Genomic DNA, 12,069 nt, shown 5'->3' on the forward strand with positions numbered 1-12,069 from the left:
CATCTTTTTTTGGGTTGTGGATGCCTTCAGCCAGGATAACCAAACCAGCAGCTTCCTGGGAAGTTGAAGGTACCCAGGTGTGAGCAGGCAGCATCCGTGCTGCATCACATATAGGAAGCACAACTAAATAAAGCCAGATTTTCACCCCTGTGTTTGAATTGTACAGATAAGGAAGGAGTAGAAGGTGAAAATGGCTCAGCTCAGGCAGTGTGATGTGTGACAGAGCTGCTCGGCTTTCAGTCAGGCAAGGAAATTCTTCAGCCACCCAGCCTACTGTGATTTGCCATCGTCAGCTGAAAGCAGCGAGCCTCCAGGATGCTGGTACCCTCCACGGGAGCAAAGAGGAAGGAAACTTGGATGTAGCCACTGTGAGACGAGCCTAGAAAACTATAAAATGGGGTAGGAGGCTGGGGGTGGCAGGGAAAAGCTGCACGGACCTTGCTTTTTCCACCTGGATTTAATAACAGGGGGACTCTGGACGCTGTGGGCTGGGCTGGAGTTACTGATCAGAGCCATGCAAGGAATGGTTCAACCCGCCACTGCGACACAGCCCCGAGCTGGCGGTGTTTTGGCACACGGCTGCGAAAAGGGAAAATAAATAACAGCAACCACAGCAACCCCCCTGTGTGCGCTGCAGCACGTGACAAACGCAAGCTTTTTTTTTTTTTTTTTTTTCTTCAAACTGTTGTTTCCAGCCTGGGGAGCAGCGTTTGGTAACGCGCAGGAGAGGAAATTCTTGGAGAACAATAAAATAGTAATAAAGTGACACAGGATCCCTGCGAAGAGCTGCCCCGATGGCAGAGACCCGAGCCAGATCGAGGCTGTTAAATAAACTCGGGCCAGACGTTGCCTCGCTGGCTCCTGGATTCCGACGGGATATGCTAATAGATAAAAAATAGGGAATGTTTGCGTATGGCTTTTTGTACGATTCGCTTGATCTCCCAGGGAGTCAGCTCAAAATATTTTGAGGTCTAACTGAGGAAAGATTAAAACCAGCTCCTCTGGAGCCTTTCTGAGAATGGTGGCTTTTGGGAAGGGCTGCCTGATGGGAAGACTTCACAAAGCTGCATCCCACTTGCTTCTTTCCACCTCTTTTTTTTATTCTGGTGCCATTTGTGCACTTTTTATTTATCTTTAATTGTCAGAGAGAGGTTAGGCACCTGGATTTACTTGCATGTTTCTTAAAAAAAAAAAAAAGCTTTACAATTAATTTAAAGCCTTATATCAAGAGCTAATTCCAGGTGGAAGGACAAAAGCTGGGACAGGTTCGTGGATCCCTTAACCAAGGGCTCAGCCCAGTTCTCAGAGCTAAACCCCAAATGATCTCAGGTTAAACAAGTGAATTTAAATGAGCTGCCTTTGGGAGAGGCTGCGTAAAGGGGAGGTCGTGCAGTGGACATTTACAGACAGCTTCCTAAGCAGGTTTTGCATGAGACGTGTGACACACAGCACAGAGCAGTCGCTGAATCCAACCTGTGCTCATCCACCACCCACTTCTCCTGGCAGAAACTGGAAGCTAGGTTTCATTTCAGGCTGTATTTAGTTTCGCAGAGTGGTTTTCAGTCAACGGCGTGAGATCAGTGACCTGCAACTCCACAGCTCTTCAAATATCCCTTCTTGTTTAGAAGAATCAGCCTATTGGGGCGTCCTGGATAGCTGGAGGTGCTCCTGGAGGAGCTGGAAGAGGAACCAATTCCTCATTTCCTCCTTGAAAAGCAGCGGTAAATTGGGGGAGATCTCTGTGAGTGCGTTTGTGGGGCTGCCTTAACCCCACAGTCCCATGGCTTGGGTTGGAGGGGACCTTAAAGATCATCCAGCTCCGGCGAGAGCAGGGCGAGAGGAACACGAGGCGTGGGCAGAGCTTCCCCTGGAGCTTTGGTGGCAGGGAGCTTTGTGCTTAGGGAGGAAAGGATCAGGGCAGGGCTGTGGGGGGACCTTTTTCTCCTTCTTCCCCTTGTGAGGTGCCAGCCTTTGCCCAAGGGATGGCTTTTGATGGGGGAAACCAAGAAACTGGGAGGCTTTCTGTCCATGGTGGTTATTTGTACCTGAATAATGAAAACTCAGCCTCTGCTCTGGGATATTGTTCTCCTGTACTCTGGAAAACCTCAACCCGTAACAAAATCTATGAATAAGCACGGTCAAAACTCGAGCAATTTCATATCCGAGAGCACTTCTTGTTGCGCTCCATCAGTAGCAGCCAAACACTTTGTGATCTCAGGCTGTTTTCTTCCCCTACAACAGAAGCTGGAGCTGTCCTTTGTGCCCTCGGAGCCGAGCCGTCTGCTTTCATGCTGGGGAGAGACATTAGGGATGAGAGACTCTTTTTTTTCCTTCCCAGAGGCCAATATTTCCCTTTCTATAGGATAGCCTTCAGCTGGTGACACCTGGTGTGTAGTGGCTCACTGAGAGGAGGTGGCGGCGTGAACCTCGTAGGTAAAATCTTCAGGAGAAGTCTGCTGCAGCTGGAAGCAGGTGCTTGGTGGGAGAGCATTTTATTGCCTTTGCCAAGGGGGTTTCCGTCACTTCTTGCATTCTGCTGACCAGGCAGACAGACAGGTAGAGCATCCTAAAATATCTTTGAGCCCTAGCATGGTGCAGGCTGAGTGTTAAGAGCATTTCTGGATTTTTCTGTGGGTAGCTCCCACGTAGCCTTTTCCTTCTCACCCTCTTCAAACACTGTGTCTCGAGGGAGCTATTTTCTGTACCCACGGAACGAAACCCCTCGAGTCCAGCTTCTAATGCTCTGTTTTTCTCCGCAGAAAGAAATTCAAGCGATGAGTCAGTGCCATCACCCCAACATCGTATCTTACTACACCTCCTTTGTGGTGAAGGACGAGCTTTGGCTGGTGATGAAGTTGCTCAGTGGAGGTGAGTGATCCCATTTACATACCCTATAAAACAACGTCACAACTTGGCTGGAGTGCTCCCGTCTCCCTCCCAGGCTTCCCTCCTCCTTGGGAGTTAACACGCTTGAATGATAATGCTCAACTTCAACCCATTTGGCTCAGAAACAGCTTTTCATTTTATGTACACCGGTAGTAATGCCTAACTGCATGACTGGTAGTTTGTTTTAGTGCCTGCTTTGCATATTTGATGGTGTTCTGTATGTGTTTGCTGAGTGACTCACTTGAATACTTGGGAGGATGTGACTTCAGACAGTGATAGGAGAAACTCAGGTACAGATGCAGTAGTCGAAACCATCCCAAACTTAAAAAGAAATACAAAAAAAAAAAAAAAGAAAATCTAACCTGTATCTTCTCAGCTGATGGATCTGACATGGTGTTTCTTGGATCACATTTACAAAAGCTTCTTAGTTGTGCTCCAAAAGCCTAGGATAAAATTTTGGACTAGAGAAGTATATGACTGAGCCCACCAGTTCCTACTTTTCCAGTGGGGACAGTGATGTTTGCAACTCCTTTTGCAGGGCTGAGGGCCTGACCTTTTCTCACCTGGAGCTCGGAGGCAACCATTGAGTACTGATTTAACTTATTTACACGTTGGCTGCCCTTGTGAGGAATTTAAATCACCTGGATTGCAAGCAGAACTGCCCCTGTAATGCTAGTGGGCTACAAAGGGAGAAGATCAGGGTAGGAGCAGCTTGATTTGGGTAGTCTCGTTCCTCAGAGCTGGGTTACCTGTCACTAGTTCTGGGTGACAAAATAACTGTGAGTGCTTGGGGCAATTTCAAACTACTAGAGCCAGGGAAACATTCCCCTTCCTGGATTTATTCTCTCAGATGCTGTAGAAACAGCTTTTTTGAGAAAAAGAAAGGAAGTTTTTACATTTTCTCTATCATTAATGCCTAATCTGATGTCGTAGTATTTTCCAGACTTCATGTTTAAGTTGCCGTCGAGAAAAGAAAGGGATTCGGGTTCTGGATGACAACTGAGGAGTGTTGCTAAGCCTTAGGCCTGTCTTGAGAAGGCTTGATTTTCCTGGCACCAGAGTGAAAAGGCATTGAAAGCTGAAAAAATGGTTTTCTTGCCTTTTAAAAAAACCTTCTTGGCTTCTTTGCTCTTGGCTTAATATCGTAGGCTGTAAAATGCCAGATGCTGATGTGGAAAAATCTGGCTCAACCTGTTGGCTTCTTCCATGAGAGCTCGCTAATGACCAGAAAACAGGCAGCTTTCAGGATCTTCTTTAGAAAACTTCAGCAGTTCTCCCGGGGGCGGTCGGATTTCATGCTAGCTTGAGCCTTTTTTAAAGGCTTTATAATGACCCATGTGCTCGTGTGTCATTAAGCAATACCTCGTCTTTCCTTGGAGGGACCCTTAACAGGCGGGTCGTTACGGATAGGATTGCTGGTTGTGTGCAGAAACGAATCCCTTGCCAATTCAGTGCAAATAATTTTGGTATAGGAAGTGTCTACGGGGAAAAGCTTTCCCAACATGAAAAGTTTCCCAACATTTTAGGGGTGCAGGACAGACAGCAGCAACGTTCTTGACCTTTTTCAGGAGGATTCATGGCCTCCTTGAAGAAAATGTGACGTTTTCGTAGTGGTTTTCTGTTGGAACCAAGTCGGGGTTAGGCTAATCCTTGATCCTCCAAACGTTGCTTCTGCTTGCCCTCACTTTTCTGTCTTTCTTTTTTTGGGTGTAGCTGGAAAAAAAAAATAAATCAGACTTTGTGGTGCCTTGATAATGAAAAGATGGCCCAGAAAGGTAAAGAGCAGACTGGAAAATTGCTGGGGAATAACCAGAGCTTCAGCACCAACCTCTTGGTGGTGCGAAATGGCTGTCAGGACGAGTCACCTTGAACAGGTTTCTGCATTATACAGCGGGGGTTTGACCCCTGTGCACATTTGGCCCTAAATGCAGTACTGCTGTAAAGCAGCCCTACCAAATCTCACCTTTTGTTTCTCACGTGGAAGGCCAGGGTCATACAATAAAAGACGGGCTGATTTCTCACTTAAAATAAAACATTTGGGGGCTGGGGGAATGGCTGAAGTAGACTTTTGTGGGTGACCTGTTAGGATTTATGCAGGAAATACCTCGAGAGAGGTTTCCCAGCCTCTTTCAGCTTCTACTCTTTGCATGGCTGTACTTCAGAAATGGCATTTTAGATGCCCTAGACAAGTTTTATGGGATAGCCCTTAGGACGGGACAAGAAACTTTTTTATTTGGAGCTTTCTGACTGAAGAGCTTTTCCCATTCACTTTTAATGAGACTCCTTCCTGTTGTTTTTGGGCCGGGTGATTTATGTCACGAGAGATGCTTTCAAAACTGCTTCTCATTCCTTTCGGCTTACTGCTTATCAGTAATAACACGGGCTGAGTTTCGTGGTCATCTGTCAGCCAGTGGGAAAAATAATGAGCTGAATTTCTCAACAGGAAAAAACTTGGGCTATTTTTTATTAACCCAAAAGGGGAAGGAAAAACAAAAAGGTGGAGCCTAACTCTTTTATTCCATCGAACTATTCATAGAGCCTGGGCTGAGATTTGTGCATCCCAGTGAGCACGTAATCAAATCTGTTTGATTGTGGTTTCCTACTTGGGATTTTTTTTTCTGGGTAAAAGTTCAGGATCTTACTGCTTCTCTTCCATCAGTGTCAATCGATGCTGGCGTGCGTTTTCAGGCTGCAAATAGTTTTGCTTACATGGATGTTATTGCTTTGATAAACAGTCCTGGATGCAAGCCTCTTTTTGTTGTTCTGAGGGCAGTTTAATTTATTTTCTGGGTACAGTCAGCTTGTTGGAAGCTTAACCTAGCCGTACAGGCAGATATTTCAGAAACCTCTCCAAGGGGAGGTATCCCACGAAGCCAGAGAGCAGTTGTCCCAGAAGCTGAGCTATTTATCTCCGTTGGCACTGAGAAGAGGTGCTGGTGTGCCCCGTCCCTCTGACACCCTCTTTCAGCTCTGGCAACGTGAGCCCGAGGCAGATCTGGGAAGTTCTCTGCTGCTTGTTCCCTTCAGCAGAAATCGCAGCCTCCTTCCCTGTGGTGATGAAACCATTTTTCAGGGAGCTAAGCTCAGCAGTGTCAGCTTGGCACCCTGGCCTTCTGGTCCACTGTTACTTCAAACTAAACCCCGATGGATATTTCTGGACAGCTGCTGAGCTGCTCTGGGCCTCGCTGACATTCCCATCTCACGGATTTCACTCGTGCCTTTTAAAGCTCTTTGATGCCCAGTCCCGCTCTCCGCCTCCTGGTGCTTTTTCTGAGGAAGAGGAGCAGCTGTCCTTTTGTTCTGGTGCTTTTTCTGCCTGTGACCCGTTTGTTCCTCTACATTCTCCCTGGTTTGAAGAGCTCTCAGCTAACAGGTGACCCTCGGCTGTGGCAAACTCCACAAAACAGGTGCTTAAAAGAATCAGCCGTCTGCTGCATCGCACAGCAACTTTTACTGTCCTAGGCTAAATCAGAGGAGCCCTCCAAAAATATTTTCATACCGTAAATTTTTGAAATGCTGACATGTTTCCAGATAGGGCTCTTGGATCTTCTGCCTTCCTGAAGGCTCCTCATTAAATCTGCTAAGGAGATTGGAATATTGGAATAGCTAAACCTTGCCTTTTTTCCCCAAAGTTGAAGATTATCTAGGTCCTATCTCCCTGGTGGGGACCCAAGACATCTCGTCCTCCTTCTGCCGCGTTAATCTCTGATCATAACACGCTGCTGCAATTAGGAGGGGCCAGACCAAAGCCACAGGTTCTTAGAAATCCTCGTGATTACGCTGAATTATTCTGTGAGGAGAGAGCTACGCCGTTCTGAGGCCCTCCGGAGGGCTTTGAATTTGTGTCTCGACAAATAAATTTCAAACCATTAAGGATGGGAGAAGGCAGGAGGCTGGAGGGGCTGTATACGATTATGGGATACGGAGCTTGTATGGATATGTCCCCGTTCCTAGCTATAATAAGAGAAACATGAAAAATTAAATTGTTTACTTTATTTTCTTCAGGTTTTTGCCTGTAAATGTCTCAGGCCTAACCACAGTAGGCTGCCCTGCCCCCTTATTTTAACATCTTGCTTCCTGCCTTAATGTTGTCGTCCCTCGCAGGCATCCACACAAGAGCTCTAGAGGGAAAGGGGCAAGAAGTGGAAGTTCCCTTAACTTTCTCCCTCTGATATGCCTTAACCACGATTACGAAAACTTCAAAAAATGAGAAAACCTCAGAAGACTCCATCGGTGTCTTGGTTTGCTTTGTGTAACTTGTTCTTCCCTTTCCTTTCGAGCTCCGTTGCTGCCTCTGCCCTCATCGGCCCCAGAGCTGCCGGCCGCAGGCGGCTGCGCTTCCTTCTTGAGCGTTTTCCTCCTGGCTTTGTCAGAGGCTGACGAGGTGCAGGTTTCATTCTTGGCTCCGACGGCAGCCGGGCTCACCGAAACCGCTGCCTTCTGCTGAGAGGTCTTAAAGCAGCAGCAACAAACCCCAGCGCTCAAAGGATACGGCTGCTGAACATCTCAATTCTCCCAAAACCGGGTGGTGAAACGCCGGTGATCCCCAGGGATGCTTTCCAGCCTGTTTGTGCCAGGCCTTCAAAGGGTGTGTGTGTGTGGGGTTCAGGACAGGACCGCGTTTATTAGGGCTCACACAGGGAATGCTCTGCCTGATCTTCCTCTACAAGGACATTGCCCTCTCGTAAATTCAGGACGCTGCTTTGCTCGCAGGTTTCTTGTGTCTTCGTTGCTCAGATACTGCTGTCGTGGGTGGAAATGAACCCTTCGCTTCCGGAAATTGGAAACTGCCTTCTGAGGAGGGAGTCAGACCTCATCAGCTGTTCCCTCGCCGTGCCAGAAAGGGCAAGGCACGCTGCTGAGCTTCCCGTCCTGGGGGAGAGCAGCGAGGGGGGATTTGTTCTTGCAATTTGAGCAGAAAACCACTTCGCTTCCAACTTCCATTCAATTTGCACTTGGAGACTGCTTTCTAAGCAGCCACAACGGGGTTGCGATCACACCAGGGTTGGTGATGGGTGGCACGATGCTGAGGCACTTCAGAAACGATCGGGCAACAACATAAAATGTTTCCTCACGTCGCACGGCATCCTGTGGGCTTCCTGGCGGCGCGCTGCTCGGCATGCACTCGAGAGGCAGGAACTTGTTTATAGCTGCATTTTTTCCCGCATCAGTCTCTAAGCATCTTCTCCTTTCCTTCGTGTGGAGTTTGGGATCGGTTGCTCATCACGAGGCTTCTTTAAACATCCTTATTAAACGGCAGCCTTGTTTGTGTTTACATTTCGGCTCCGCTTCTGGCTCTGCCCTCAGTCTTGTTTTGTCTTTTCCCGACGTGTTTCCCCTTCTGGGCTTGGCATGGCTTTTCAGTCAGCCTCAGCCAGCCTTCACTTCTTTTCTCTCCCAGCTTAAGGTTTAAAAAAAGACATTCTAGTGGGTTTTTGTCCTTAAAAACGTTGTGATAGCTGTTCTGTAATACCTGTAGCGTGTGCCTTATTTCTGCTGTTAACCTTCTCTTCTGGCCACTCGATTGTGGGAGCTGTTTGCTTGCAGATTGTTCAACCCCGCTGCACACAGGGAGCACAAATCCACACTGCAACTGCATTTAAGCAGAGGTGCAGCAAAGTTCAGGTGAGCTTTTTCCTTCCCCAGCTTCTCTTTGAAGCAGGTTCGGAAGCTGGCTCAGAAACCAGCACTGGGGAAAGTGAGAACATTTGCCTGAGCAAACAAGGAGGTGGCACCAAGGGAATTGCACCCTTAGCCGAGATGCTTGGGAATGACTGAGTTGAATATCTCAGGCTGATGCTGAAATACACTGCCAGCCTTGTAGTAGCAGCTGTTTTCCTCAGCAGTGAGATTCCCGTGACTTTGTCTTTGAGGGGCTCCCCATTTAGTTGTGGTTTTCTCTTTGGGGGTATTCAGTCCCGCCGCAGCAGCTTCCTGAACCAGAATGTCACGAGGTTTCTAACCCTGCACTCAGCAGCGTGTGGAAATGAAGCTTGGCTGCACTCTTCGTATCCCCCTGCGCCACCTTTTACAAGGTTTCCTTTGATTCTGGAGGCAGCTCCGACCTCCCCAGCTACTGATCCATGTCTTGGGAGAAATACAACACCGTGTTGTGATGCTGGTAGCAAACCTGTTTTTTTTTTTTAACGCGTGTAAACAAAATGGGGATGATCCCTACAACGCTTTGCTCACCAGGCAGGTTGCTCTTTGCTCTTCTGCTGCTCCCTGAGCTCAGCATTTCGCTGACAGCCTTGTTGCCCCCACTCCTTTTTCTGAGCTAAGCACAACCTTGGCTAACACGGGGTTTTCCACCAAAGGATTTTCAGCACCAGCTGATCTGCCGCCTCCTGTTCCCTGAGCCCTTCGCAGGAGAAGGGAAATGTTTCTGAACCAAGTCTGCTGACAGCATTGTGGGTGGGAGGAGGACAAAACGAGTAGGTGAAGAACCACATATTTTCACTGGACTTGTACACAAGCGACAGTTTGTTCCCCAGATAAAGGCACGTTTCAGAGGGAAAACCTGAAGAGTGGAAGAGGAGGGGGCTGGGTGGTTTTTTCATAGGTGTCACAAAAATTCGTGCCCAAAATAAGAGCACCAGGGCTTGCAAGCACGGACTTCTAAAATAGGGATTGTGACGGGCTGAATCCCAGGTGAGTCCCTGTGGTGTCCAGGAGAGTCCTTTTTTTAGCCAGCCAGCCTAAAAGGTGAGATTTCAGTGAAGGAGCGTGTGCCCATGAACTTGTGGGGTGTTAAAAGCTCCACATGAAGAAATATATAAGTAGAAACAACCTGAATTATGGCTGGGTAAAACCTTTGGCTGATGAAGACCCAAGTCAAAACTAACCAAAGAGGAGTGGTTCTGTGCTTGGACGGGATAAAGGAAGGCGAAGAAGAGTATTCTGACATGAAATATTGAGGGGATGTTGTGCAACTGGACTTCTCTACTTCATTTATCTGTTTTGTTCTGTTTTGTTAGTGTGTGCTCAGAGCAGGTCTTTTGTAAATCCCACGAGCCAAGTGAATTTTTTTGGGGACGAGGAAGCTGGAGGTGCCGGTCAGGGGAGCAGCAAGCACTCAGAGCAGCTTCACTGCTGGCACAGGAAGGCTACCAGCATCCTCCCCTGCTCACACATGGGTTCTCCCATTTTCTTACCCTCCTTTTCCTTTCCGTTGGCTCTGACACTCATCCCTTCATCCTTAAAGGATGAAAAGGACAAAAATGAAAAAATAAAAAAAAATCCCCTTGTATTTTTCAGTTTACTTCAAGAATTTGCGAGGTGGGACTTTGTAATCTCTGCATTAACCCAATTCCTACGACCAAGTTTCTCAGCTTTTGCCGCTCTTCAGATGCAGAAGTGTTGTGTTTCCTTTCAGAGACAGTCCAGGCTGCATTTGTGCCTTGCAGTCGTGCCTGCTTTCCTCACTCTTTAAGAACTTGTACTGCTAACACGACTTTGTGCCCAGATCTTTAAAGATCCTAGTGCTTGGCTATCCGGTGATGGAACCATATAAACTCAAGGCTGAAGGTGCTAACTAGCACACGCCTGGCAAACAAACTGAGACATCCTGTGCTGGAGCTGTGGGAGCAATAAAATCAAGCTCTGTGTGTGCATCTAGACTGAAGATGATCTTCTCAAAGAGCCCAGGACCCAATATATCATCAAAATGGGACCTGGCACAAGAGACGTCTTCCTGGTCATTGATTCCATTTGTTCCTGGCTGCAGCTCCGGGGGGTGGGTTGCTCTATCAAGTGTGGTTTGTCATGCAAGGTGATGTCATTCACACCACGGCTGGGAGAAAAACTAAAGGCTGATGTTTCTAGGGAAGGGGCTAAGCCATCCCAGTTTTGTCTGCAGTGAAGAAGTGACTCACTGTCAGAATTCAGCCCCGTTTGTTCTCTGTATAATTATTTCTACTTTTTTTTTCTTAGGGCAGTGCCGTCCCTTAGCATACTAATTTCTTCTTGCTGTTCCTCTGCATTGAGTTTATGAGAGCTCAGAACTAGTCTAATTTTATCGAGCTCGTTGCCTGCTGCTTGTGAGTCCTGGCAGCCCCCTGCTTTTTCCATTTCCCCCTCCTGCTCCTCCAGCTGTAGCATCAGTATCTACTTAAAGCCCTTCGGAGAGGTCTGTGTGTGTACACTTCAAGTTTTAGCTTGTTCAAAGAACCTCTCAGGCACTTGTCATCCTGACCGTTGTTGCTTCCCCTCCCAACAAATTCCAAGAACTTGGGTACCAAGAGCTTATAAAATACCCTGAGCTGCATATCAGTTCTTCTAGTTCACGTTAACGTGTTTCATTATTTTCTCTAGGCTCCGTTTTGGATATTATAAAGCACATCGTGGCCAAAGGAGAACACAAGACCGGCGTCCTGGATGAACCCTGTATAGCCACAATCCTCAAGGAGGTGCTGGAGGGGCTGGACTACCTGCATAAAAACGGGCAAATCCACAGGTATTTTACATTTCTCATCATCCTGAAATGCGTGTCACTGAAACAGAGCAGCCGAGCGCGTGCAGTCCCACCACACAGCCAGCTGTTAGGGTGTGAAAAGTGGAAAATAGAGATGGGAGCTTTACTGAAACTGCAAACTTGACTTTCTACACAGTAGCTACTTCTTTAGGAAAGCCATGAGCAGGGTAAGTTTGGGTAAACTTCAGGATATCTAAAGTTCTTGTACAGAAAACCTCCTTTCAAGGGTCAAGCTCCAGCTACAATGAGTAGTTGTTAGAGCTGGAAAAACTTCAGCTGCTTTTGCTTCTTGCAGTGCTGCAGATCACGAAGAGCACTGCGTAAGAAACGTTGGGCAATTGAATAAAGAGCCCTTCAAGCCTGGTTCTTTTTTTAAAGCTAGCTGCAAGATCAACGTGACAAAATGTAAATTCGGGTAATTTCATTTCGAGGAGATGGAAACAGAATTAGAAGTGAAAAAACTTATTCTGTAGGTAAAAGCCCGCTAACTAATGGCCTGGGATTTGATGGATCGCTGAGACGCGGGTTTCTGTGCTGCTCTGTCATTTGGGAGGTATTTTTAAAGCATGTTTTCCTGTCCCCTGGCATTTCAAGGTGTGGCGTGCTGTAGAAAGAGAGGATACTAAGTCAGTACGTTCTGCCATTAAAAAATAAAAACGCAATCCTAAGTGTGCACTGAAAATAGAACGTACAGCTTGTGGGGAACATAC

General features: G+C 47.3%; 1 protein-coding gene across 1 annotated transcript in view; it reads left to right on the top strand.

The window, feature by feature from the left end:
* The window catches only part of OXSR1 (oxidative stress responsive kinase 1), a 65,616-nt gene that overhangs the window by 12,858 nt on the left and 40,689 nt on the right, over positions 1-12,069 (top strand). Inside the window, exons 3-4 of the mRNA XM_068673350.1 lie at positions 2,760-2,868; positions 11,200-11,341. Of these exons, the coding sequence (XP_068529451.1) occupies positions 2,760-2,868; positions 11,200-11,341 (251 nt within the window). The remainder of the gene's footprint in view (positions 1-2,759; positions 2,869-11,199; positions 11,342-12,069) is intronic.

This window comes from Anas acuta, chromosome 2, assembly GCF_963932015.1.
Source record: "Anas acuta chromosome 2, bAnaAcu1.1, whole genome shotgun sequence".
In the NCBI taxonomy this organism is placed as follows: domain Eukaryota; kingdom Metazoa; phylum Chordata; class Aves; order Anseriformes; family Anatidae; genus Anas; species Anas acuta.